The 26564-nt window shown below is 53.3% G+C and overlaps 1 protein-coding gene across 1 annotated transcript in view; it reads right to left on the bottom strand.

The window, feature by feature from the left end:
- Positions 1-13589: 13589 nt before the first annotated feature.
- Positions 13590-26564, bottom strand: part of PSMD1 (proteasome 26S subunit, non-ATPase 1) — an 85009-nt gene continuing 72034 nt past the window's right edge. Inside the window, exons 20-25 of the mRNA XM_004610864.3 lie at positions 23826-23995; positions 22630-22722; positions 20487-20573; positions 19300-19446; positions 16244-16399; positions 13590-13796 (exon numbers count right to left, since the gene is read on the bottom strand). Of these exons, the coding sequence (XP_004610921.2) occupies positions 16253-16399; positions 19300-19446; positions 20487-20573; positions 22630-22722; positions 23826-23995 (644 nt within the window). The 3' untranslated portion in view covers positions 13590-13796; positions 16244-16252. The remainder of the gene's footprint in view (positions 13797-16243; positions 16400-19299; positions 19447-20486; positions 20574-22629; positions 22723-23825; positions 23996-26564) is intronic.

Genomic DNA, 26564 nt, shown 5'->3' with positions numbered 1-26564 from the left:
GGGAGCACAGAGCATCCTCCCTGCACGTTGATGTTCTGTCTGCGGAGGGGACTTCCCCAGACTTTCCTTAGGGGGCGCTCGACGCCTTTGCGAGAAATGTGTGGGTGCGTCCTTGGGGGTGGGGGTGGGGTGAAGCTCAGGGCCTCTCGCTTCCCAGCGCGGTGGTCAGGGTTGAACTGAGCAGGAGCTGTGCCCAAGGGGCTGCGGGCTGCAGAGGAAGGAGCCGGCCAGTCGCAGAGGGACCAAGGCGGGGGGGGGGGGGACAGGGCCCCATGGGAGAAGAAGAGAATTTTCTGGATGAGGCGATAGATTGTCACTGGATGGACCCAAGAACCTGGGTGACCCTGGGTGACCATCATCTTCCCCTCCCGAGCCCTATTTCACCGGCCAGCCTGCTTTAGGCTCAGTGAAAAGTGCTCAGCCTACAGTGAGGGGTAGTACAGAGGGCCGGGTGCTGGCCTTGGGTGCGGCCCACCTGGGTTTGACCCCAGCATCCCGTGAGTGTCTGAGTACAGAGCCAGGAGTAACCCCTGAGCACCCCGGGGGTGGCCGAAACCCTCCCTCCACACCCAAAAGGTGCCCACCCATCCCCCTGGTTAAAAAGACATAAAAAGAGGTAGGTCCTTGACTTTCTCTGCGGTGACCCAGAGCCCCACCTACAATCCACGGGTGCCTGCACCCTCCCTCCCGCTGTCCTTCCACAGAAAAGCCTGGCAGTTGGGGCTGGAGGGATAGCACAGCAGGTAGGGCCTTGCACGCGGCCCACCTGGGTTCGATTCCCAGCATCCCATATGGTCCCCTGAGCACCGCGAGGGCTGATTCCTGAGTGCAGAGCCAGGAGTGACCCCTGTGAATTGGTGCATTGGTGCATTGCCGGGTGTGACCCAAAAAGCAAAAAAATAAAATAAAATAAAATAAAAGCCTGGGAGTCACCTCTCGCTCCTAATTTTGGCAGCCTGACGCCCAGATCGTGAGGGCACCGTGGCGCCAGGCTGGCAGCGTGCGGAGCCCCGGGTTCCACTCGGTGCTGAGCGAGCCCTGAGCAGAGAGCAGGAGCCGCCCCTTAGCATCACTGGGGAGCGCCCTTGTCCCACCCCTGCTGGAGGTGCAGGGGTCCCCGAGTGGTATTCTGGTGCCTTAAGTCCTTGCCTTCCCCCTGCAGGCCCCCGAGAACTACTGGCCTGCTCCCGGCTAAGCTCTGCTGTGTGGCCCCCCTTTGAGATCATCTTGGTTCTGTTTTGGGGGCCACACCCGGCGATGCTCAGGGCTTACTCCTGGCTCTGCACTCAGGAATCACACCTGGTGGTACTGGGCGGGGGGGGGGAAGGGGGGACGTGGGGGCGGGGGGAGGGGGGCATATGGGATGTCGGGGATTGAACAAGGGTCGGCCACATGCAAGGCAAACACTGTGCTATGGCTCCGGCCACTGTGTGGCCCCATCCATCAGAGGGGCCCCGAGAAATCTCAGGGCAGGCTGTTGGCTGGGGTGGGCTTTATTGTGGCCCCCTTCCCCTCCCCCACAGTAGCCAGACCGGGGCACTGGCCCGGGAGGGGGCAGGAGTGGGGCAGGACACTGCACCGGGAGGGCAGAGCAGCACCCATGGCCCCTGGGGAGCCTCGGGCGAGGTGCCTGCAGGGTGGCTGGGGCCACTGTAGCCACGACCCCAGCTGCGGGGGACGGAGCACTGCAGCGAGGGAATCCCAGGCGTGCTCTGCTCCCCATCCGCCCACAGCAGGGCGGCCTCCAGCCAGGCCTCTCCCCCGGCTCTGGGGGGCCTGGGGGTGGGGTGGTGGGTGCCTCCATCCGGCCTCCCTTGTCACGTGGCTTCCCGGTGTCCCTGTGTGAGCTCTTCTGCTTATAAGGACCGCGCGGACTCTGGCCTCCCTGCTCCAGAGTGACACGGCGACCAATCACTTCTGGACGACCCGATTTCCAAATAAGGCCGCGCGCTGGGTTCTGGTGCACAGGCCAGGCCGGGCGGGGTGGAGGAGCTGGCGGGCGCCCGTTGGCAGGGCAGGGAGGCTGCTTCTCTGCCAGGCCGCTCTTGGGGCGGGCGCTGAGAGGGGGCTGGGTCTTTGGGGGCAGTGCTGGGGTCCATGTGATGCTGGGGGCTGAGCCCAGGCCCCTGTGTGACTGTCCTCCGCATGTGCCATGCCGGTCATTTCCTGTTTGCTTAGGGCCCCCCTGCAGTGCTGGGGTCACCAGGGCATCCCGGGAGACAAGAGTTGCCAATTCTTTGTCTAGATCCTTTGCCCAGGGACCAGTGGGGGGCGGCTGACACCCACCGGTGACAAACCTGCCTAGCTGCCAAACCACAGGCAGGAGGGGCTGCCTCCAGGGCGCCAGGTGAGGGGGGAGGGGGGAGGGGGAGGGAGGAGCTGAAGCAGGGCGAGAAGCCGGAGCTGGACGTTCAGCCTGGCCCCAAGGCCCCCCCCCCGGCAGCCCACCGTGCTCTGACCTCTGACTCCTATGCTGCCCGTCTGGCCACTCAGGCTGCTCCCTTGCTCCCTGCAGGGGGGGCTGGGCACTGGCGGGCAGGGCCAGCGGGGCGGGCGAGCAGGAGGGTGAAGCTGTTTCTGGCGAGGCCCTCGCTTCTCTGCCAGGGCATCCTTGGGGAGCACCGAGAGGGAGCTGACATTTTTTTTTTTCTTTTTGGGTCACACCCGGTGATTCTCAGGGCTGACTCCTGGCTCTGCACTCAGGAATCACTCCTGGCAGTGCTCGGGGGACCATAGGGGATGCTGGGAATCGAACCCGGGTCGGCCACATGCAAGGCAAATGCCCTCCCGGCTGTGCTATCACTCCGGCCTCGGGAGCTGATTCTTTTTCAGGGGGACCCGGCCCCCACCACGGTCCTGGGCTGGACGGTGGAACCTTCGAGATCAGGTGACTGACCCGAGATCAAGGCAGGTGACCCCAACGGTGGTCCAGTAACGGCCACAGACTGCTTTTACTCTGGGGACTCAGCTCGAGGCATGGCGCCTTCTGGGGGAGGCCAAAGGGTGAGAAGGGGGTGGCCAGTGAACCCGGGCGGCCCGCATGTAGGACTGAGTCGGGCCCTGGACCCCCGTGTCCCAGAAGACCCCCACGGGCAGCGCTGTGGGAGGAGGCACAGGGCGCCCTGGGAGGGACAGCACCCCTGGCCCTGGGCGTCAAGGTGTGGCTGGGCCCCGAAGTCCCCCACGGCTAGTCTCAGCCCCTGGGGATGTCCAGCCCCGGCCAGCCCCACCTCTGCCTAACCTCTGCCAGATGGTGCCAGATCCAGAGGCCTGGGCCTGGCCCCAGAGTGCCCGGGGCTCCCGTCTGTCCACTCCCAGGAACATGCGTGCGCCAGCCTGGAGGGATGAAACAGGACAGGCGAGCTGGCCGCGTCCCCTCCAGCTTCTGGAAGTTTCTGGGGGTGCAGCATCGCCCTCTGCCCTCCCCCTCCAGGCAGCCTGCCAGGGGCTCCCGTTAGTTCCCCGCCACTCAGCTTAGACCCTTATAGGGAGAGGCTGCGCCTGGTGGCAGCCAGCAGGGACCAGGCCTCGGGGCAGGGCCCTGAGGGTCCCCTCCAGGCTGTCAGACCCCACCCGTGCTGTGTCTCCACCTACCCAGACACCCCCTTTATTTATTATTTATTTTGGGGGGCCACACCCAGGAATGGTCACAGTTTTCTCCTGGCTCTGCACTCAGTGCTCACTCCTGGGAAGGCTCAGGGATCTATGTTTATATTTAAAGGGCCTCCAAAGCGGCACCGCTGGGAAGAACGAGTGAAGAGAGGCTGCTAAAATCTCAGGGCTAGGACGCATGGAGACGTTACTGGTGCCCGCTTGAGCAAATTGATGACCAACGGGATGGTCAAGTGATACATCAAGTGTTACAGTGATTTATTTTATTTTTATTTATTTTTAAGTTTTATTTAAAAGTTGCTTTTTTCTTTTTTTAGGTCACACCTGGCAATGCACAGGGGTTAATCCTGGCTTTGCACTCAGAAATTACCCCTGGCAGTGCTCAGGGGACAATATGGGACGCTGGGAATCAAACCCAGGTCGGCGTTGTGCAAGGCAACCGCCCTGCGTGCTGTACTATCGCTCCAGCCCCTTTTAAATATTTTTAAATGAATCACCACAATACAGTGACAGATCTACAAACTTTAGTGATTACATTTCAGTCATATAATGCTCGAGTACGCGTCCCTCCAACAGTGCCCATTCTCCACCACCAACGTTCCCAGAATCCCTCTCGCCACTCCCCCCATCTCCCCATCACCCTCAACCTCTGTGGCAGGCACATTCCCTCTTACTCTCTCTCCCTCTCTCCCCCTTTGGGGTGTTATGATTTCCAATACAGGTACTAAGTGGCCATTATGTTCGGTCCATAGTTTACTTCCAGCCCGCATCTCCCATCCGAGTGGGCCCTCCAAGCATCGTTCACCCCAGACACCCCCTTTAATCACGTTTCACATCATCTTTCCATCCCTGAAATTCCCAGATAATAAAACCTATAGAGTGGTTTTTATTCCCCCACTGGATGATTTAAAAATAATCCTATGCCGGGGCCGGAGCAATAGCACAGCGAGTAGGGAATTTGTCTTGCACGCGGCCGACCCGGGTTCGATCCCCGGCATTCCATATGGTCCCCCAAGCACTGCCAGGAGTAATTCCTGAGTGCAAAGCCAGGAGTAACCCCTGAGCATCGCTAGGTGTGACCCAAAAAAGAAAAGAAAAAAATAATCCTATGCCCTGACTCTAACAGAATGTAAAATTTAGGATTTTTGTGAGGTGTGTGTGGGGGGTGGCACACCCAGTGGTGCTCAGGCGTTACTCCTGGTTTGGCACTCAGGGATACTTCTGGTGGAGCTCAGGGGTGCCAGGAATTGAACCCAGGTCAGCCGCCCTAATTGCTGTACTATTCTTGCTCAGGCCCTGAATACAAAAATTAGGGCTGGAGAAACGGCCTGGGGGCTGAACGCGGGCTTTGCAAGGGGGAGGCGCCCCCAGGTTCAACCCCCAGAAACTCATGATCCCCCAAGCAAAGCTGGGAAAAGCCCCCGAGCACCACCAGGCATGACCCCCCCAGCAATAATAAAAATAAGAAAAAATAAATGAAAGGAAAGACATTTATGAAAAAAGAAAAAAGGCAGGAGCCAGAACAGCAGGCAGGATGCTTCCCTTGCATGTGACCAACCTGGGTTCGATCCCTGGCACTCCATGCAGCCTCTCGAGCCCACCAGGAGTGATCCCTGAGCACCCTGGGTGTGCCCCCAAACTCCTTCCCCCTAAAAAAGAAAGAAAACAGAATGCTTGGGCCCTCATCTCTGGAAATCGAGGGAGCATCGCTCGTGCCCTCAGGCAGGGCTGAAGCCCTGTAGGCCGAGGCGCTTAAGTGGATGGTGGCCGTGTGTGGGCGTCATCTCAGAGTCCCATGGGGCGGGGGAAGGGGAAGGACCGACTCCTCCCCTGTCCCGTGAGGCCTGGCGTTTGCCACCACCCATACCTGGAGCTTTTTGCTGGGTTCTAGAAGATGGTGACCGCCGGGATTCATCGGGGGCAGGCGGGGGGCCGGCACCTGCCCCCGTCTGCAGTGGCCCAGTGAAAGTGGCTAAAGCAAAGTCCAGAGCCGTCCCTGCAGCAACCTGCTCGGGCCCGACCGAGATTCGTTTGTGTGTCTCTGGTTCATGGCAGACGGCCACCTTCTGACTGTCCCCACCTGGTGTCCCTTGGTCTGGTGTGCCTGTGACCTAGGCTCCTCCATTAAGGACACCAGTCATTCTGGAGGAGGGGGCCAGCCAGACAACTCGGTTTACCTCATGCCCTTGGGGAAAGCCGCTCTCCACACGCTCAGATTCTCAGGGCCTAGGTGAGATCTCGGCTGGAGGCCCCAGGAACCCCGTTGCCAAGTGTCTGGCGTTTGGCTGAAGCCGAGAGCACGTGTTGCTGCCAGAGCAGCCCCAGGCGGGGGGGGTGGGGGGGCTCTGGCTGGAGATCTGTTCCGTGCAGGCTCTGCAGCCGGTGGCAGAGGCTGCTGTGAGCCACAGGCGGAGGGCGGGCGCTTCTGAGCGGGACACGGGACTCTGCGCTGGCTCTGGGCAGCTGGGATTGGCCTGATGCAGGCTTTGCCTCAGCCGGGCACCCCGGCCTGCGGACAGGACACTGCAGGGCTTGGCGGGGCAGATCCCCCGCGGAGAAGCTAGGGCCAGGCGCCAGCTCCCGGCGGGGGGAAGCCAGCGGAGGCCAGGTCAGGCTGCCAACGCTCTAGCCGCTCACAGGAGCATGGCCGTGGGCACGAGCATCTCAGGTGCTCTCTCGTGGGCACGAGCATCTCAGGTGCTCTCTCCTGAGTCCGACCTCGGTTTCCCTGATGCTCACGTGCCCGCCCGGCACCCCACTTCTCTCCACGGTCTGCTCCCGTGAGGCGCAGCCCGGCCAGAGCGTGACCTGGCGCTGAACCAGCGGCTGGGGGGGGGCGGCCTGGCCCCTCGCAGGGTCCCTACTGGGCGAATTAGGCCCTGGGCGCTCAGTGCTAAAGAGATTAGGGGCCTCCGCCTCCCGCCCCTGCGGCCAGGACTAAGCCTCGGCTCCCAGATCAATGGGAGGAAGTCTGACAACTTGCTCGCTTCCTCACGGGGATGATTACCAGCGACAAATGTATGTTGATCCAATTATCTGAAGAAAAATGAAATTATTTTGTGCTGGGCCTCTGCTCCGGCACGCGCTGGGCTGGGCCTGCTCGCGGGGAATCCTGCTCTGCCGGCCTGGCCCCCTCCCGCAGCACCCCTGCACCTCTGCAGGCGGGTGTGTGTGTGGGGGGGGACCAGGACTGCCCTCGGCTGGCCCCTGAACAGCACAGGAAGAAGAGGTGCAGGCACCCAGAGGGGACCGCTGGACTCTTTTTTTTTTTTCTTAGCTTTTTGGGTCACATCCGGCAATACACAGGGGTTCCTCCTGGCTTTGCACTCAGGAATTACTCCTGGCAGTGCTCGGGGGACCATTTGGGACGCTGGGAATCGAACCCGGATCGGCTGCATGCAAGGCAAAAACGTCCTCCCCGCTGTGCTATCGCTCCAGTCCCATCCGCTGGGGTCTTGAGGCTGGAGCTTATTGGGGGGCACATATGGGATGTGCCCAGCCCCCTGGGCCAGGCTTTCAGTGGGGGCTGTCCCTCTGGCCCGTGTGGCTCGGGGTGGGCAGAGCGGGTGTCTTTCCGGGGAAAGGGGGACACAGTGTCTGCTGGTCCTTGGGACCTCCTCAATGGTGCCGCCAGCAAGACAAACCCCAAGTCCTTTAGTCCTTTTTGTGCGGGGGAGAGAGAGGGGTCTCACTGTGCAGTGCTCAAGGATCCCTCTGGTGGGGCGCCAGGGACGGAGCCCGGGTCAGCTGTGCCAGGAGGGCGCCCTGCCCACTGTGCTCTCTCCGGTCCCTCTAAGTCCTTCTGAAGGGTGAGTGGCAATGGCCCTGGTGAAGCCAGTAGGTCTGGTGCCCCGTGCTGGGTGCCACAGACACCGTGTGAAGGGCCGGGGCGGGCCAACTTGCTGCCGTGTGGGCGCTCCCTCCCCGGGACCACAGGGTCCCCGGGAGAGATCTGGGGGGCTCGGGATGGCGCTGCTCTGGACGCAGCCTGGGGTCCTCGTCGTTCCCCTACCCACACCCCATCTCAACAGCTCGGGGACGAGGTCTTGGGGGGCTGCTCTGGTGGGGCAGTGAGGCTGGAGTGGCCTCAGGACCCCGGGCTGGACTCTGGCCTGTGGAATCACTGCCCTCAGGGCTTCAGAAACGCTGACCCGAACTCCAGCCTCCCAATTTGCTGTGTTTCACCACACTGGGCCTCAGTTTCCCTCGAGTGGGGAGTCCTGCTCCCCTCCCCTGGATGGGGAGGATAAAAGCGGGTGGGGAGGACACCAGTGCTCACCGGGACTGTCGCTCGTGGCGGCCGTGTCCATCTCTCCATTCCTCAGTCTGTCCATCCGGCAGTTTCGGAGGAACACAGCAGCCACGGCAACCAAGGGCCTGGTGCCAGAAGTTCAGACCACACACACACACACACACACACACACACACACACACACACACACACGCACGCACACGCACACACACGCACACACACACCACGCGCTCGCGCACACACACACCACGCGCTCGCGCGCACACACACACACACACACGCACACACACACACTAGCGCAGGCCAGGAGCGGGGGAAAGAAGCCCACATTGGGCGCTGGAGCGATAGCACAGCAGGTAGGGCATTTGCCTTGCACGCAGCCGACTCGGGTTCGATTCCCAGCATCCCATATGGCTGCCACCCCCCACCCCATCCAGCACCGCCAGGATTAATTCCTGAGTGCAGCAGAGCCAGGAGTAATCCCTGTGCATTGCCGGGTGTGACCCAAAAAGCAAAAAGTAAATAAACAAAAAGGAGCCCACAGGGGCAGTGTCCCTGGTCTCGCCAGGGGAAGGGGTGGTTTGGGCTGGAACCAGCAGGCGCTGTCTGCCCATCTGTGAAGGACTTCCGGCAGCCTTCTTATCACTAAGCCCTGAGTGATAATAAATGTCTGTGGCACCCATGTGGCACTGGGGCAGGAACTGCCTCAGAGGCGTGAGAAACAGCCCCCTCCTCCCGCGCCCCCCCCCCACTTCTGGGCTGGGAGCAAAGGGAGAGATGTGTTAGGGACCCGCCACCACTCTTGGTTTGCATGCAGTTCATATCACACGAGCAGAACCTTGGGGGCTCTAAACCTGTTAAATCTTGGCAACATAAACCAGGACTTCTGAGTGACTGTGGCACAAGACTCGAGAGCCGGCTCCCACAGGTCATGGGAACGCGACTTGATGGGAACCTCCTTATCTCTGTCCGACTCTGCCAAGTCCCAGCTCCGCGCCATGCCCGAGGTCTTTGAAGGGAATTATCTCCCGGACGCGACTTCCGTATAAATAAAGAGTGTACACGCTGCAGGAGCTGTCCGGACGCCAGCACACAGATGGGAAATGCCCAGGGGCAGTGGACGGGGCTTTTGGATACTTGCAAGTACCGCTTTTGTTCACAAGCCTTTTCTGAAAAGGCAGACTTGGCTCAGAGGCCTGAGGATGTGGCGGAGACAGAGCAGGGGGTAAGGCACTGGCCTTGCACACAGCTGACCCTCGCTGCACGCCCAGGAGTGAACCCTGAGCCTAGAGCCAGGAACTGCCACTGAACACAGCCAGGTAGGGCCCAGTGAGCCCCGGCCCAAGAAAAAGAAGCATGAAGGGGGGCTAGAGCGATAGCACAGTGGGTAGGGTGTTTGCCTTGCACACAGCTGACTCGGGTTCGATTCCCAGCATCCCATATGGTCCCCTGTGTACCGCCAGGAGTAATTCCTGAGTGCAGAGCCAGGAGTGACCCCTGTGCATCGCTGGGTGTGACCCAAAAAGCAAAAAAAAAAAAAAAGAAGCACGAAGGAAGATAGAAGCTTGGAGTAGAGTGACGATATGAATTAGGCAGAAAAAAACCGCTGCTATTGGAGGAGTTGTTATCCTTTTGGATTACACAAGCCGGGCGAGCTCAGGGGCCCATATGGGGCTCAGTGGCAGGGTACACGCCTGGCGTGTGTGAGGGCCCCGGTTCCACTTCTGGCAGCAACAATAAAATAAATATGCTTGAGTGTGACAGCAACTTGGGAGCTTTACAACAGTAACAAGGCTTTTGGGGTCAGACTCGACATTGCTCAGGGTTACTCCTGGTTCTGCATTCAGGAGTCGCTCCTGGTGGTGCTTGGGGGACCATATGGGATGCCAGGGATCGAACCTGGTTCGGCCACAGGCAAGGCAATGCTGTACCTGCTGCTCTATTGCTCCAGTCCCAGTCCCAGGCCGGAGATGCCACTCATCTGGTCTTACGTGTGTGAGGCTGAGCTCAGTCCCTGGCACTGGAACATTTAAACAAACAAACAAACAAAAAGCGTGCAGGGGTGTAGAGCACTTGCCTGCAATATGGGAGGCCCTGGGGTCCTGTCCCAGCATGGCCATTCAAAGGCTCTTGGGCCAGGGAGATAATACAATGGGTAAGGTACTTACCTTGTACATGGCCAACCAAGTTTGATTCCTGGCACCACACAGGGTCCCTGAGCCTCGGCAGGAGTGACTCCTGAGCACAGAGCCAGGGGTAAGCTCCCACTGCAGCTGAGCATGGCCCAATAACCAAAAAATGAAAATGGCTCTTGATGTTCACATCACTTTAATTGTGAGTGTTTCCGAGGGGCTGGAGCGATAGCACAGCGGGTAGGGCGTTTGCCTTGCACGCGGCCGACCTGGGTTCGATTTCCAGCATCCCATATGGTCCCCTGAGCACTGCCAGGAGTAATTTCTGAATGCAGAGCCTGAGCAATGCTGGGTGTGACCCAAAAAAGCAAGAAAAAAAATTGAGTTTTCGAGTATCAAACGAGAAGGCCACTCCTCACGGACTCAACTAGAATGAAGTGGATGCCCACTTCAGGGGAAAGAAGCCGGCTGGGGGAGGGAGAGGGGGAAGGAGGGAGCAGGGGCAGCGGGCAGGGCCCTTGGACACACGGGTGGTATAGTGGTGAGCTCTGTCTGAACCACAGAACCAGTGACACTCACAGACCCACAGCACAACAATCAAACTTCAAAACGGGGACCGGCTGGGTGGGTGGGAGGGGGCCTGAGGACCTGGAGGCAGGGCTCTGCTGGAACACAGTATGCCTGAAGCTCAACCTAAGTAACTCTGTAAAGCACAGTGCCTCAATAACAGATTAGGGGGCTGGAGCGATAGTACAGCGGGTAGGGCCTTGCATGCGGCCGACCGGGGTTCGATCCCCAGCATCCCATACGGTCTCCTGAGCACTGTCAAGAGTGATTCCTGAGCGCAGAGCCAGGCGTAACCCCTGTGCATCGCTGGGTGTGACGCAAAAAGCAAAACACAAAAACAAAACCTCCAAATGTCTCAAGGTACCAGCATGCACGTCAGCGGGTGGTTGGGGAGCTGCAACAACGCCCGGCACACAGGAAGCGCGCGATCCTCAGCCATTACCGCTCGCTGCCACTAAGGAGCCTGAGGGAAGCCTCACCGCGAGCCAGGACAGAGGAGAGGCACTGGCCAGCTTGCTCAGGCCGGTCCGTCTCTGGCCATGCAGATGGTGCCCAGAGCAACGTCAGAGCTGCAGCTGCGAGGAGACCCGGAATGAAACCCGGAGAACTGATGGTGTGGCCCTCAAGTCCTCCCTTCCCCCTGTTCACACGCGACACCCAAACAACGAGGAGACACTAGGGGCGGGTCAGGAGTCCCCCAGAGGCCAGTGTTGGTTAGGAAGGACCTTACGGCTTCGCACTGGAAGGACAAGTGTGTGGCAGGGGGGCGGGGGTGCGGGGAAGAGGGAGAGCAGCGGGCACACAGTGCATGTGGCCGGCTGGGTCCACCCCAGCACCCCAGCTGTGGTCCTCCGAGCACTGCCAGGAGCGATCCCTGAGCACAGAGCTAGGAGTAAGCCCTGAGTACCACAAGGCGTGGCCCCCAAACAAAAAAATTTCACTGTCTTGGCAGGGCCTCTTGTTTTTTTTTTCCTTTTCTTTTCTTTTTGGGTCACACCCGGCAATGCACAGGGGTTACCTCCTGGCTTTGCACTCAGGAGTTACTCCTGGCGGTGCTCAGGGGACCATATGGGATGCTAGGAATCAAACCCGGGTGGGCCGCGCGCAAGGCAAACGCCCTCCCCGCTGTGCTATGGCTCCAGCCCCATTGGCAGGGCCTCTTGTTCCTGAGGAGGTTCAGCTCGGAAGCTTCCGGGCAGCCAAAGGGCCGGAGGGAGTGTTAAGTTCCACGCGGACAGTTCATTTCAGCGCCTCGCTCAGGGGTCTGCCTGGCTGTACATTAGCCCAGACTCGGACCCCGGCACACGAAGCCGGGGGGATGTGGGCTGTCACTCAGGCAGGCGTGCAGGTGACGGGGGCCACAGCCCACGCTGGGCGAGGGCCGGAGGCAGGGCGCAGTGCGCTGGGCGGAGCGGCCAGGCTGGGGGAGGGAAAGCGGAATGTGTCCCGACGCCGAGTGGGTCCCATCTGTCGCGTCCCACGCAGGTCCAGCCCAGGGGCAGAGGCTGCCGTGACATCATCTGAGGAGCTGCGGCCCTGCTCCCGGCTTGTTTCATTCCCAGCCTCCATCGTGTCTTCACAGTGGCCTGACGGGGCCCAGCTGTTTCACTCAGTCCCCTGCTCCTGTTCATCTGTCCCCTGCACGTCCAGGACCCCGAGAGCAGCCCGCCAGGAATGCAGACGCAGCCCCACCCTGGTGCTCGTCTGATGTTCCAGCTCTCATTCTTAAACATCAGAATCTCAAGGTCCAGGCCAAGAGAGCAGCTCTGACATGCTCTCCCAGAGCGTGGGCTCATCAGAGGAAGCCCAATCTACTGCTCTGTGGAAGATTCAACACTGGCAGAAGGCCCAGGGACGGACACTGCTCTCAGACCCCTCCAGCGCTGGACAGTGACATCACCGAGACGTCTGTCTTTTAAACATTTCATATGTTAAGGGAAATGTTGAGATAACTGTCTGAATATAAATAATGCTAAAGGACTGAAGAGGAAGGAGATAGCTAATGAGAGGGTAGGAAATGAGATAATGTCTTTCATATAATCATCTGGGATTAAGAAAGAAATTTAAGGGGAGTGGGGGACACACACACACACAAGGAAACCGACCGATGAATGCAGCCATCCTTGATATCAGTAACCTATTTTCCCCCCAGACAAGGTTACACCCTAATTTCTTGCTTTTGTTTTGGGAGGAGTCTGGATGGAGTTCAGGGACCTGGACCTGCCCCCGGCATGTAAAGCGTAAACTTCAGCTCCTGAACTACCGTGCCAAGCCCCTAATTTAAGAAGTGAATCAAGGTAGAAACAAAGAACCTTTGTGTGCAAATGTTGGAAACTACCTTATGTATTATAAATCAGAGCTCAATTTAAACATCCCATACGGTCTCCAAAGTCGACCAGGAGTGATCCCTGAGTGCAGAGCCTGGAGTAGTGTGCTGTGAGCACAGCTGGGTGTGACCCCACCTTTTGCAGCCCCCTCTCCAAAATAAAGATAAAAGCAGAAGGGAAAAAGTGTATTATTTAGGTCCTGTGGCTAAATTATACTTATTGCCCATAAAAGAACAAAAAACAGGAAATAAGCAAAGCTCACATTTATAAAATGCTTCCGAGTCACATGAACAGATTCTATTTCTTTTGGATCACTAAAGGAACTTCAGTAATTCCATATCCTCAATCACAATAAAAAAATTCAGAATTCTTGAAGTGATAAGGAAGGCACGATCCCCTTCTTTCTCATTGTCATTGACATGGAAATCAGCACCCATCCTAGCACTCAAATGGGGGAAAGGGTACTAAATCCTTTCACTTACAGATTTTTTTTTTTGAGCCACACCCAGTGGTGCTCAGGGGTTACTCCTGGTGCTAACTCAGGAGTCCCTCCTAGCAGTGCCTGAGGGGCCCGTAGGGGCCGCTGGGGAATCAAACCTGGGCCGGCCGAGTAAAAGGCAATGCCCTCCCCATGGTACCAACGCTCCAGCCCTAAAGTCCTTCAAGACCCAGGCTGGCAAACAAAGTCTGTGCCCATCGGAGATTTTAATATATTTATTCGAAAACCGGGCTTTGTGAAAGAGTACACTGGAGAGCGGCGCATCTTCCCTCCGACCCAGACTCGGCCACGTTCTCCCGGGCAGTGCGAGGCAATGGAGCATGCAGCGGATAGCAGGTCTCAGCACGAGTCTCCTCGGCATTTCCCATCGAGCCGGACAAGCTTCTCCAGATGAGAAACGGGATTCCCTGGGGTGGGGTGCAGACAGGAAAGGTAGTCACTTTTAGTTTTAAAAACAGTTTCTTGGGGCTGGAGCGATAGCACAGCAGGGAGGGTGTTTGCCTTGCACAGGGCTGACCTGGGTTGATTCCCAGCATCCCATAGGGTCCCCTGAGCACCGCCAGGGGTGATTCCTGAGTGCAGAGCCAGGAGTGACCCCTGTGCATCGCAGGGTATGACCCGAAAAGCCAAGAAACAAATAAACAAAAAAAGCAACAGTTTCTTAACTACTAGGCCTTCAAGGGCAAGCCCAGCCCCCAGCTCTACCTGCTCAGCCCTGACACGCCTCTTTGCCCTGCTCAGTGTCTGTATCACTGCCAAGAATACAGTTTTCAAAATCCTAAGTATTTTATCCTTTTGAAAACCAATAATCCAGTTCCCAACCACTGTCTTCAGTCATCTTGTAAGTGCTTTGACAACTAACCCAGGTGATTTCCAGCAAGGCAGCGTGGATGATGGAGGGGCTGATGGAAGCATCCCATATGGTCCCCCAAGCATTCCAGGGGTAATTCCTGAGTGCAGAGCCAGGAGTCACCACTGAGCGTCGCTGGGTGTGACCAAAAAGAAGAAAAACAAACAAAAACAAAACTCAAAACCCTCCCCCCAAAAAACAATACTTTTTTTTGAAAGTGGCATTAATTAGATTTCCTAACTGCTGTAGCGGAAATAAATTATTATTATTATTTGTCTAAAAATGTATTCAATGTATTCATAGTGGAACTGGTGTTGGAACACCATATACCTGCAACTCAACTACAAATAACTTTGTAAATCAGTTTAAAATTTATATAGTAGAGTGGGATGAAAAAATCTTGACTGTGGGTTGGAAAGATGGTACTCGTGGGTAAGGCATGTGCTTTCTGGGTTCAATTCCTGGCACACCCGATACGGTCCTCCAGCACTGTGAGGAGTGTCTCTGAACAGCATCAGGCGTGATCTTTGATGATACAGTGCATAGGCATCTTCGACTATGAGATGACCAAGTTAAAAACGGGCAAAAAATGAAAAAACCAACTGCAAGAACTTCATAAAATTGGGATTATTTCAACTCTTTGCATCTAAAGACTTTATTATTATTATTATTATTGTTATTATTATTATTATTATTAGCTTTTTGGGTCACACCCGGCGATGCACAGGGGTTACTCCTGGCTCTGCACTCAGGAATTACTCCTGGCGGTGCTCAGGAAACCATATGGGATGCTGGGAATTGAACCTGGGTCGGCTGCGTGCAAAGCAAACATCCCAGCCGCTATGCTATCACTCCAGCCCCTTAAAGACTCGCTTTAGGGGCTGGAGTGATAGCACAGCGGGTAGGGCGTTTGCCTTGCACGCGGCCAACCCGGGTTCGAATCCCAGCATCCCATATGGTCCCCTGAGCACCGCCAGGGGTAATTCCTGAGTGAAGAGCCAGGAGTAACCCCTGTGCATCGCCGGGTGTGACCCAAAAACCAAAAAAAAAAAAGAAAAAAAAAAAAGACTCGCTTTAATACTATGAGAATATCATCTTTTTCTCTAGTTGTGCTATTCAAACTGGGCTCTCTGAATCGACCAGTGCTAGTCCACACACTGTATAAAAGAGTCAACAATCACATCCTTGAATTCCACTTACTTTTCGAAGAAGAAAAAAGATAAAGAGGGTCAGAAAAATAGTACAGCCGATAGGGCGTTTGCCTTGCACATGGTCAACCTCAGTTTGATCCCCGGCATCCCATATGGTCCCCCAAGCACCACCAGGAATAATTCCTGAGTGCAGAGCCAGGAGTAACCTCCGTGCACTGCTGGGTGTGACCCAAAAAGTAAAAAAAAAAAAAAAAAAAAGATAAAGAAACTTTTTTTTTGTTTTGTTTTTGGGTCACACCTGGCGATGCTCAGGGATTACTCCTGGCTCTGCACTCAGGAATTACTCCTGGCGGTGCTCAGGGGACCATGTGGGACGCTGGGAATCGAACCCAGGCCGTGTGCAAGGCAAACGCCCTACCTGCTATGCTATCACTCCAGCCCCGAGGCTTTTTTTTGAATGAAAATGGCATTAATTAGATTTACAGTCTGCATCAGGAGGAAGTTCCTGATTTTTTTTGAGGGGTGGGTGTTGGGGCCGCAACCTGGCAGTGCTCAGAGGACTATTTGGGGTGACAGGGACCACACCTGAGTTGACTGTGTGCAAGGCTGGCGCACACTGCCCTCTCCCTGAGCCATGGCTCCAGTCCCAGTTCTCTCTCTCCTTAGAGAAATATGGAAACAGTCTGCGGACCGGCCCCTCTGAACAGCACTGGTACAGTGTCAGACGGCAGAATCAGGAAACAAACAAAAGTAACAGGAATGAGGGCCACATATGGGAAAAAAAAAAATCAGAGAAGGCAAAGTTTGGCGGAAGCCAGCGAGACTCGGCGCACGACTTCGTGCCCGAGCGTACCTCTGCTCCTTAGTCATCGATGTACTCGAACGGTTCTGGGGGCTCCGGCTCCTGTTCCTCCTCCTCGATTTTCGGGCCATGGGCCGCCACAGGCTCGACCAGCTCCTCAACGTCTTCGCTCGTGTCCTTCAGAATGATGATGCCCCCGATGGAGAGCTGCGAAGGCAGATGGGGAGATGAACAGGCTGCGCTTCCACTGCTCTAGACGTCACCCCTCCGGACGGCACCCGAGAGGCCCGTTAGCTGGAGAACACCTGTCTTGCTCTTCTGAGGCTTGGGCTTCATCCCAAGCACCACAAGCAAACAAGCCTTTCTGACTTAACAGAACCCTCCAACTCAGCGTACGGCCCGACAGGGAAGAAGAATCACTGCTATCAAGGGGAAGGTGGCCGGTCCACAGGAGTATCTGCAAACTTACTCAGTGGGTCTGGAGGTGAGAATAACCTGCTATTAGCCTATCTGGCTGATGGCTCCCAATCTAACAACGGTTCCTGCCAGGAGGATGGTTACTAATCGTGTAACATCAATTTCCTATTGCCTTGGTACTCAGCGTGTGGTCCTGCGTTAGTCCTTTGCTTTGTTCCCGAAGTACTCTGGAGAGACCACGTGTCGCCAGGGATGGTCCATTCCCTGCCCAGGCCCCCCAACTCCGCAGACAAAGCAGGCCACCGGCCTCTGCTCCCTCCCAGGGCCAGAACTACACTGTACCAAGACCTCCAGGTGACTTGGACACACTTTAGTGCAGTGTAGATACAGTAACTGAATAGGTACTCTTATCTGTGAGAAAAACATCCATTTGGATACAGAAGACAAGCAATATATAAAAAGTTATCTATTTATTTTGGCTTCCAAAGGGGTGTGGGGGAGCATGTGGTGCCCGGGGCTGAACTGGGGCGGGCTGCACGTAAACTGACCTCAGTGGGTCTGGAAGTTAGAACCTATGCTATTAGGTTAAGTACTTCAAGTACTTAGTTAAGTACCTTAACTTCTGTCCTAACGCCTCAACCTCAAAAAAACTGTTTTTCTTCAGCAATTTTAGAATAGAAAGAACGTAAGTATCACAGATAACTTGAATGGCTTTCACCTTAACTGACAAATCCTTCCTATGTAACAGTGACTAGAAGCAGAGCACAAAGAAAGAGGTTACAAATTAATACAGAGGAATGGGAGCACTGTGATGGGAGTAACCTAATAAACCTAAACTCCCCGAGGCAAGGCAGAAAGGACAAGCCAATGTTATCCTACAGAGGGAAATAGTGGGCAGAAGGAATTACATATATTAAGCCCTTTCCTAAGTATATTAATTAGCAGAAGGTAAATCTGAACACCAACTATTTCTCCATCTCTGGCGTGCTAACCCTGCTCAGGAAATGGAAAGCTGCTCTCTAATTAAATCAGTCGACAGTGGAAGGGCTTATCTGGAAAAACATTTCTACCAAAGCCCATTACTGGGAAGGAAAAGCACAGGCACATCAGTAAATGATTCACATATGTATAAGCATTTCTGTATTTCAAGCTAATCTGATTTTTACTCATCAGAACTCTGCCCTGTCACACTATACAACAAATGTAGCACCGATATATTTAAGACTATTTCCCTTCTTTCAACACAAACATAATCTGTAGCTTTTTCACCCTGATAAGGTCTGCCTTTCTTGAAGATGAGTCGTTTTAGACTATGCCTAACTACTAACATTCACTCCAGAACAGCAAACACACACAGCCCAGTGGCGAGGGCATTTGCCCAGTGTACATCTGACCCCAATTTGATTCTCTGCACCAGATGGCCTTTAATACCAGAAAGTTATCTATGGAGAAATAGAAGAATAAAAAACAGAAAGACAATAAACTGTTTTGTTGGTGGGGGAAGCAGGGCACACCTGGTAGTGCTAGGGGGACCATGGGGTGCCACGGATCAAACCTAGGTCAGCTGTATGCACGTTAAGTACCTCACCCACTGTACGATCTCTCCAGGGTATCTTGATGAGCATATCTCATCTTGTTATTAGTTGTACAAAACAGAAATGAACAAAACATTCTAATTAAATTGTCCTTTAACTATTTTTATTTTTAAATTTTTTTTGCTTTTTGAGTCACCCGGCAGTGCACAGGGGTTACTCCTGGCACTGCCCTCAGGAATCACTCCTGGCGGTGCTCAGGGGACCCTATGGGATGCTGGGAATCGAACCCAGGTCGGCCTTGTGCAAGGCAAATGCCCTACCCGCTGTGCCATTGCTCCAGCCCCTGAACAAAACATTCTAAAGGCAGAGACAAACTACATGAATGAAAAAAAAAAAAAAAAACCCAAAAACAACCCAACTACGCTCTTTACAACACAAACATATATTTGAGATTCAGAGACAGACTGAAAGGTAAAGAATAAAAAGGGTAGCTACTGTAGTGTAAATTATAAAGAACCGGACAACCTTTATAATACTGGAAAAAATTTTTTTTTGAGGGCCAAGTTCAGGAAACTTTAAGGGAAGTTCCCAGATTATGGAAAGGGTGTGTGAAAGATTTCTGGAGCGACAGAAACCTCTCCTCTTTTGTATGTGTTAAAGAAAGGCACGTGAGTGAGGGGCTGGCGCGACAGTGCGGCAGGCAGGATGCTGGCCTTGCCTTACTGGACTTTGGTCCCCAGCACCCCATATGGTCCCCCAGCACCACCCAGAGTAATTCCTGAGTACCATCGGGAGTGGCTCCGAAACAGTCCTCTTGACCTAATTACTTGCTTTCCATGAATGTCTAGTGCTATTATGTAGGAATACGTTTGTTTCATAATGGAGGGAATTTAGGCAGAGAGAGGCTTACAACCTGGCCCAAGACCACGAAGTGTGTAAGTGCAGACTTACGGGGTCTGACTCGAAAGTCTGCACTCTATGGCATAAGCCTCGGGGAGATGAAACACGGAAGATCCTCCTCTTTCCTTTTGCTAAGAGATCCACTGGTAGCAGAGCTCTGTGAGTGGTCTGGATGTTCACCTTGCTCTATCGACGCTCCATCTACTACAGGTCAGTGTCGCCCAGAGACAGGGCGAAGGGCCCCCAGAGACTTACTGGCTTGAAGGGCTGGTACCGACAGGTCTCCGGCATGGTCAGGACCTTAAGCTGGGCAGGCATAACTCGGGCAGGATTATCCAATAACTGGAAGTTTGGTTCAGGTTCTTTTTTCTTCTCTTTTTCTTCCTTTTTCTCTGCTTCATCCTGGGAAAGGAAAAATAGGCTTACTTCCACGCCACATCACTGAACAGTGTTTGATGAGAGCAATTATTAGGAATAAAAGGTCGTTAAACTGTTCAACTGAAGTGGTACCGGACTCAGGAAGAAGAAATTAACTCTGTAAAACTGTTTAATTTGGTTTTAAAGGATGGTAAGGTTTATTTTATTATTATTATTTTTTTGGCCTTTTTGGGTCACACCTGGCGATGCTCAGGGGTTACTCCTGGTTCTGCACTCAGGAATTACTCCTGGTGTAGCTCGGGGGACCAGGTAGGATGCTGGGAATCGAACCTGTCCAGCTGTGTGCCAAGCGAGCACCTCACCCACTCCATATCCCTCCCACCCACCTATTTATATATAGGCACGTGTCTCCTTTTGCTCTCCAGGACCCTTCTTCCTCCCGCCGTGTCTCGGTACCTGTACAAATCAAAGGGGCCAGGGAGCCGGCACAGAAAGGCACTTGCCTCGCATGTAGCCAACCTAGGTTGGACCCCCAGTACCACACACAGTTCCTGGAACCCTGCCAGGAGATCCCTGAGCACCCCTAGGTGTGGCCCCCAAACCAAACATACCCTCCCTGCTCCTCACAAGGGAAGACACACTCTGGCTCTGCTTTCCTAGGACTATTAACTCCTGACCTGTGCCCTCTATTTTCCCCTACAGAAAGATGTAATTTCTTTTACAAATATTTGGTTTTGGGGCTATCCTCGGCAAGCCCAGGGATTATTCCTGGCTCTGTCCTCTGGAATTACCCTGGCAGTGCTCAGGGGCACATACGGGATGCCAAGGCTCAAACCTGGTCTGGCCACGCACGGGGCAAGTGCTCTGCTCCTGCTCGCTGTACCACTGCTCTGGCCCCCGAACAGAAGTAATTCCTAAATTCTCTTTTAATTAAGATTATCTAGGTGTCTATGTTTGGCACGAGGTAATTTATAGGGAGGCAATAAAGTCTTCAAATAAGGAGTGAGTCTTCAGCCAGATAAAGAATTGGAGCGAGAACGGAAAGAATCACAAGTTACACTTACCACTTCCATTTTCTCCTCCTCCTTTTTCTCTTTTTCCTTTTCCTTCTTTTTAGCCTTAGCAGTTATAGATAACACAGCAGTGGAAACCTAGAGAAAGCAAATAGGATATATTAATATAATCCTTTACCTACATAAAAAAAAAACTACTCAAGCCCATGAAGAACTATTATTTTTAGGCAGTGTGATCAAGAACAGGGGATAAATGGAAAAGTAAGCAGCATGTTTATTTGGGTAACTTATCACCTCTATTATCAGGTGAGCCTTTCATTCCTGGGAGATTGTACACATTTAAAAAAAATAAGGCGTATGGGGCTGGAGGAATAGGACAGCGGGTAGGGCGTTTGCCTTACACTCGGCCGACCGGGGTTCGATTCCCAGCATCCCATATGGTCCCCTGAGCACTGCCAGGAGTGATTCCTGAGTGCAGAGCCAGGAGTAACCCCTGAGCATCACCAGCTGTGACCCAAAAAGCCAAAAAAATTAAAAAGGAAAAAAAAATCTTTACTCTACAGTGGAGACACTGATAGTGGTAGTTTAGAGGCAGAACAATGAATGCCTGAAACATTATTATAATCAACAGCTTTGTAAATCAAAGCACCAAATAAAGAAAAAGAAAAATGAAACTGTAGTCAACACAGTAGGCGGATCTGCCTTGCTAACTCCTGAGACTGAGGTGTGGCGGCCGCACCCCTTCCTGCCTGACAGGGAAAGCACCGGGCTGGGACGTGGCTCCGTGAGAGCACATGCTTTGTCGCTCTGCCCCTGGCACTGCATTAAAAAATAGATTTAAGGGGCTGGAGAGATAGCACAGCGGGTAGGGCGTTTGCCTTGCACGCGGCCGACCCGGGTTCAAATCCCAGCATCCCATATGGTCCCCTGAGCACGGCCAGGGGTAATTCCTGAGTGCAAAGCCAGGAGTAACCCCTGTGCATCGCCAGGTGTGACCCAAAAAGCAAAAAAAAAAAAAAAAAAAAAAAAAAAAAAAATAGATTTAAAATATAGAAAAACACTAGTGAACAAGCAACCGCCTTTGCTGGCCACACCCGGCGATGCCCAGGGGCTGCTCCTGGCTCTGCACTGGGAACCACGCCTGGAGGTGCTCCGGAGACCGTCTGGGATGCTGGGGATCGAGCCCGGGATGGCGGCATGCAAGGCAAGAGCCCTCCCTGCCGGACTATTGCTCAGGCCCTAGATAGCTGTCTTATAGGGAATGCTGCTCTGAGCAAGAACTACTTTCCTCAACAGTGTATCATGAAGGGTATTTTTTACTGCGGAAACTTCAGGGGCAAGTATAGTTACTATCTGGTGTATTCTGAACACATATCAAAAATGTCTTTATATAGCATCGGTAGGCGTATAGTTTATACTCATTAAAAAATTTCAAAGCACCGAGGCACTATGATTTATAAGACTGTGAATGACAGGGTTTCGTATGTGCTGATACTGCACTGTCCGCCAGTGTCCACTTCCTCATCATACTCTCCGAGCCCCTCCCTCCCCTCAGCCCACCTCCCTGCAGAGACAAGCTCACTCCCAGAGACCAGCTCTCATGTTCTTTGGCCATTTGTAATTCCTTTCCTGTGTTTCATTATGTTTATTTAAAGAAATGATGTTAATACATGAGAATTACATACATTACATTTTATCAAGCAATTCCATTTTTAGATCCCAAGTTACAGGTATATTCACCAAAGTGCATGAATGTACACCAGTCTCATCTGTGATGGAGATGAATTAAAAACAACCTGAAGTGTTTATGCCCAGTCAAAATTGGCTAAACAATGGTACATACATAAACGGGCTGTTCTGCTGCTGTGGAGAAAGAGACCTGTATACATTAAGAGTCATGAAGAAAAACTGTTCAACTGAAAATAATGAGGCAGAGCAGTATGCCAAGAATGACTATTCTGGCATGAAAAGTATAGATACGCGCAGCAAAATATCTGCAGAGATTCATAAACTGTGACTCTTATGACAAGATGTGGAAGACCACGAGGAAAAAATACTAGACATTCTTGAGTAACGCTAGATTTTACATAAGTATTTCGTTTAGAATACTTTTAATATACAAGAATATTTAAAACAAACAAGCAGAACACTGAACAGCTTCTAGAAACACTTCTCAAAAGGCCAAAGACCTTACCTTTTCTTTTTCCTTTTCTTTTGGTACTTCCAGAGGGGCGGGATATGCAAATGTGGATGGCTTACAGTTTGATTTATACTGAACTTTTGGCATCTGAAGAAATAAAAAGAATGCCCCGCCATTAAAGCAACAGAAATCAAGACTCCGGGGGTCAGCCCACGGTGCTCAGGGCTTAGTCCCGGCCCTGCACTCTACCATCACTTCAGAGGACTCGGGGACCACATGGGGTGCAAGTGCGCTCAACAAGCGAACGGACTCAAAGAGAGCCCCAAGTTCCAACCCACGGGGACGCTCACCTACAGCCCTCCTCAACTATGTCATCATGTCACCACTCTGCTTTCTCTTCTTTGTCGTGTGCCACATCTAGCTGCGCTCACTCCTGAACTCAGCCACAGCCATGCTCAAGGCCCCTCTCCACATGTTCAGACAAGCCTCACGCTTGAAGGAACGGCAGAAGAACCCAAGGCGTGTGGGACCCAGGGCTGAGATCTCCAAGCCTGCTAGGATTGGGACTGGGCCTTTTCCGTCCAGATCCCCCATTTTCTATTAGCTGGGCAGTCACACCCAGAAACGCTCCCCCGCCTCCCCCCCCATAATCCCATCAATGGCAATATCCAGAGACTATAAAAACCATGCTCCCGGAAGCACATGGCCACTTTGCGGGTGTGCAACATCTTATAGCCTAGTTCTACCTCTCGGAGAACCTGGCAAGCTACCGAGAGTTTTCCTGCCCACATGGGAGAGCCTGGCAAGCTCCTCGTGGCGTATTCATATGCCAAATACAGTAACAATGATGGGTCTCATTCCCCCGACCCTGAAAGAGCCTCTAATGTGGCACCGTTGGGAAGATCGAGTAAAGAGAGGCTGCTAAAATCTCAGGGTTAGGATGAATGGAGACGTTACTGGCCCACTCCAGCAAATCAAGGATCAATGGGATGATAGTGATAGTGATAAAACATTTTTATATTTTGATGTTTATTTCCTTCTTTTAGCATTCCTTCTCAACTGACTTATCCAAGGTTAGTTAGTAAAGAGACTTGATTTTCAACATTTCTACAAAGGCACCACTCAACTGAAAAAAACGTGACTGCTCAGATTCCAACTTACCCTTAAAGCTTCACACAAAGTCTCACAAAGGGATAGTGAGCTGGACAGAGCGAAGAGGACACTCCACAAATGAGGCTTCATAAACGTACCTTTAAATCCTTATTAAGGCCGATGACACACGTAGGGGTATACGCCAACGACAGGAAATGTGAAAGAGGAAACCAGAACCAGAACTGGGTAAAGACAAGGACGCCAACCACAGACGGCATATGGGTGTGTCCAGTCCTGGACTGCAAGGAGATCGTGACATTGTGGCCGCCTGTGGGAAAAGAGAGGGACCACAAACGTGAACCCAGCAGTCAACAAGAGAGATTTCTAAGTGCCACACGGCTTATAAAATCTAAGATGGAATCTCTATGTAAGTCACCCAATGAGTTACCGGGGGTCTCCCAAACAGGAGGTGCTATGTTTTCACTGGATGGAAGGGAGAGGGAGCCTTTTTTTCCATCTAGATGTACCCTGTTCAAAACAATCTGAAGGATCAAAACGGTCACTGTCACTGTCATCCCACTGCTCATCGATTTGTTTGAGCGGGCACCAGTAACGTCTCTCATTGAGAGACTTATTGTTACTGTTCTTGGCATATCCGATACGCACGGGTAGCTTGCCAGGCTCTGCCGCGCAGGCTCGGTACTCTTGGTAGCTTGCCGGGCTCTCCAAGAGGGGCGGAGGAATCGAACTCGGGTTGGCTGCTTGAAAGGCGAACGCCCAACCTCTGTGCTATCGCTCCAGCAAACGGTATGCTAATAAAAAAGTAATCCTATTTGCCAACAAGGGCCAAGTGGCAGAAAGTGCTGTTCAGTGTGTGAGCCACCGCCAACTGTGTTCAGGATCAGCTCCCGGCTCTGTGCTCAGGGATCATTTCTGTGGTGCTAAGGGGGTATGTGGCTGCACAGATCAAACCCAGGTCAGCTTTATGCAAAGCAAAGCTGAATTACCCGTGTACTGTCTTTCTGGCCCCTTCACACCCCACTTTTTTTGGCTTTTGGTTCACAACCAGCTGAATTCAGAGCTTACTCCTGGCTCTGTGCCCTGGTGGGGCTCAGGGAATTATGCAGTGCCAGGGATCAAACCTGACTAGTGCCTTCACCCAGTCCTATCTCTTTAGCCTCTACTTCCTGTTTAAAGGGGACATGTGGTCATTAGATGCAGTGCTGGAACTATGTGCATGAGAAACCACCATAACTACTAAAATCACAGAATTTCAACCCATGAAAATAAAGGGGCCATGTTAACAGAGTAGTATAGGACCAGGGTCATTAAATAATTAAACTTGGGGCTGGAGCAATAGCACAGCGGGGAGGGCGTTTGCCTTGCACACGGCCGACCTGGGTCCGATTCCCAGCATCCCACATGGTCCCCTGAGCACCGCCAGGAGTAATTCCTGAGTGCAGAGCCAGGAGTAATCCCTGTGCATCACCAAGTGTGACCCCCCCCCAAAAAAAGGACAATTAAACTTACCCTCCCCCCATTTTTGGGGTCATGTCGAGTGGCTTGGTGCTTGGGGGTTACTTCCGGCCCCCACTTGCAGAGCACGCACTCGAGCCCTCTAATCTGTCTCCCCAGCCTCACCCCCGGCAGCTTTATTTGCAAGGTCAGTAGTAAGGCATAAGCAGCACGTGGACTTGCAGTGTTTTGCCTGGAATGGGCTGGCCAGGCACCGAGCACCACCAGGAGCAGCGCCCAAAGCAAAGCTCTCCAAGGCTCCTGGGCACGCCCCGTGGCCCCCAACACTATCACTGTGCCCTCGACGGACCTGTCTGGCCTGCAAACTGCTAAACATCACTGGGAGTGGCCCAGACTCCCTGAGCACTGCCTGGGAGCACCTCCCCAAAGTTTCACTCAACTTTAATTTTGATTTTGCACAATTTGCTGAGTTAAACTCCACTGTGCTAGTTTCCTTCTCTCCTTCTCCTGAGATCTTGCTAGTAACAACAGGGAAGAAACACGCCGAGGGCTGGAGAGGCAGTGCAGGAGTTAAGGCTTGCCTTACATGTGGTCAACCCAGGTTTGATCTCTGGTACCGTATATGCTCCCCTGAGCACTGCCAAGAGTCAAGGGCAGCATTGGGCACTGCAGGGCCCTCAATCCCTCATAAAATGAATCTGCTGAATGAGCCTTACACATGCATTTAAGTTCTAAAAGCACGATATTCTATCTAGGAGGAACAGCCCGTCTCTTCTGAAATAAACTACAGTAAAGTGGTGAAGAGAGTGAAGGTGGGAACGTAACGGCAGACTGTGTTAGGGACTGGCAAATATTTTTTTTTTTGCTTTTTAGGTCATACCCGGCAATGCACAGGGGTTACTCCTGGGTCTGCACTCAGGAATTACCCCTGGCGCTGCTCAGGGGACCATATGGGATGCTGGGAATTGAACCCAGGTCAGCTGCGTGCAAGGCAAACGCCCTACCCGCTGTGCTATCGCTCCAGGGACTGGCAAATATTTCAAACATCTTATTTTAGGAAGAAAAAAGTTGGCCAACACTCACTGAACTCTTTCAGGGAAAAGAGAAGAGAAACGGAAAGGAAAATAACTTCTCAAGATAACCCGGCTCACTCTATAAAAGGACTGGGGTTAAACCCCAACAGTCTATATTCTTTTTTTTTTTTTTTTTTTTGCTTTTTGGGTCACACCCGGTGATGCAGAGGGGTCACTCCTGGCTCATGCACTCAGGAACCACCCCTGGCGGTGCTCAGGGGACCATATGGGATGCTGGGATTCGAACCCAGGTCGGCCGCGTGCAAGGCAAACGCCCTACCCGCTGTGCTATCACTCCAGCCCCATCAGTCTATATTCTTTACAATTCTAAACCACCTCTATGAACTG

The sequence above is a fragment of the Sorex araneus genome, chromosome X (assembly GCF_027595985.1).
Source record: "Sorex araneus isolate mSorAra2 chromosome X, mSorAra2.pri, whole genome shotgun sequence".
Taxonomy (NCBI): domain Eukaryota; kingdom Metazoa; phylum Chordata; class Mammalia; order Eulipotyphla; family Soricidae; genus Sorex; species Sorex araneus.
Note: the sequence above shows the minus strand (reverse complement) of the source record. Positions and strands in the feature narration are given on the sequence as shown.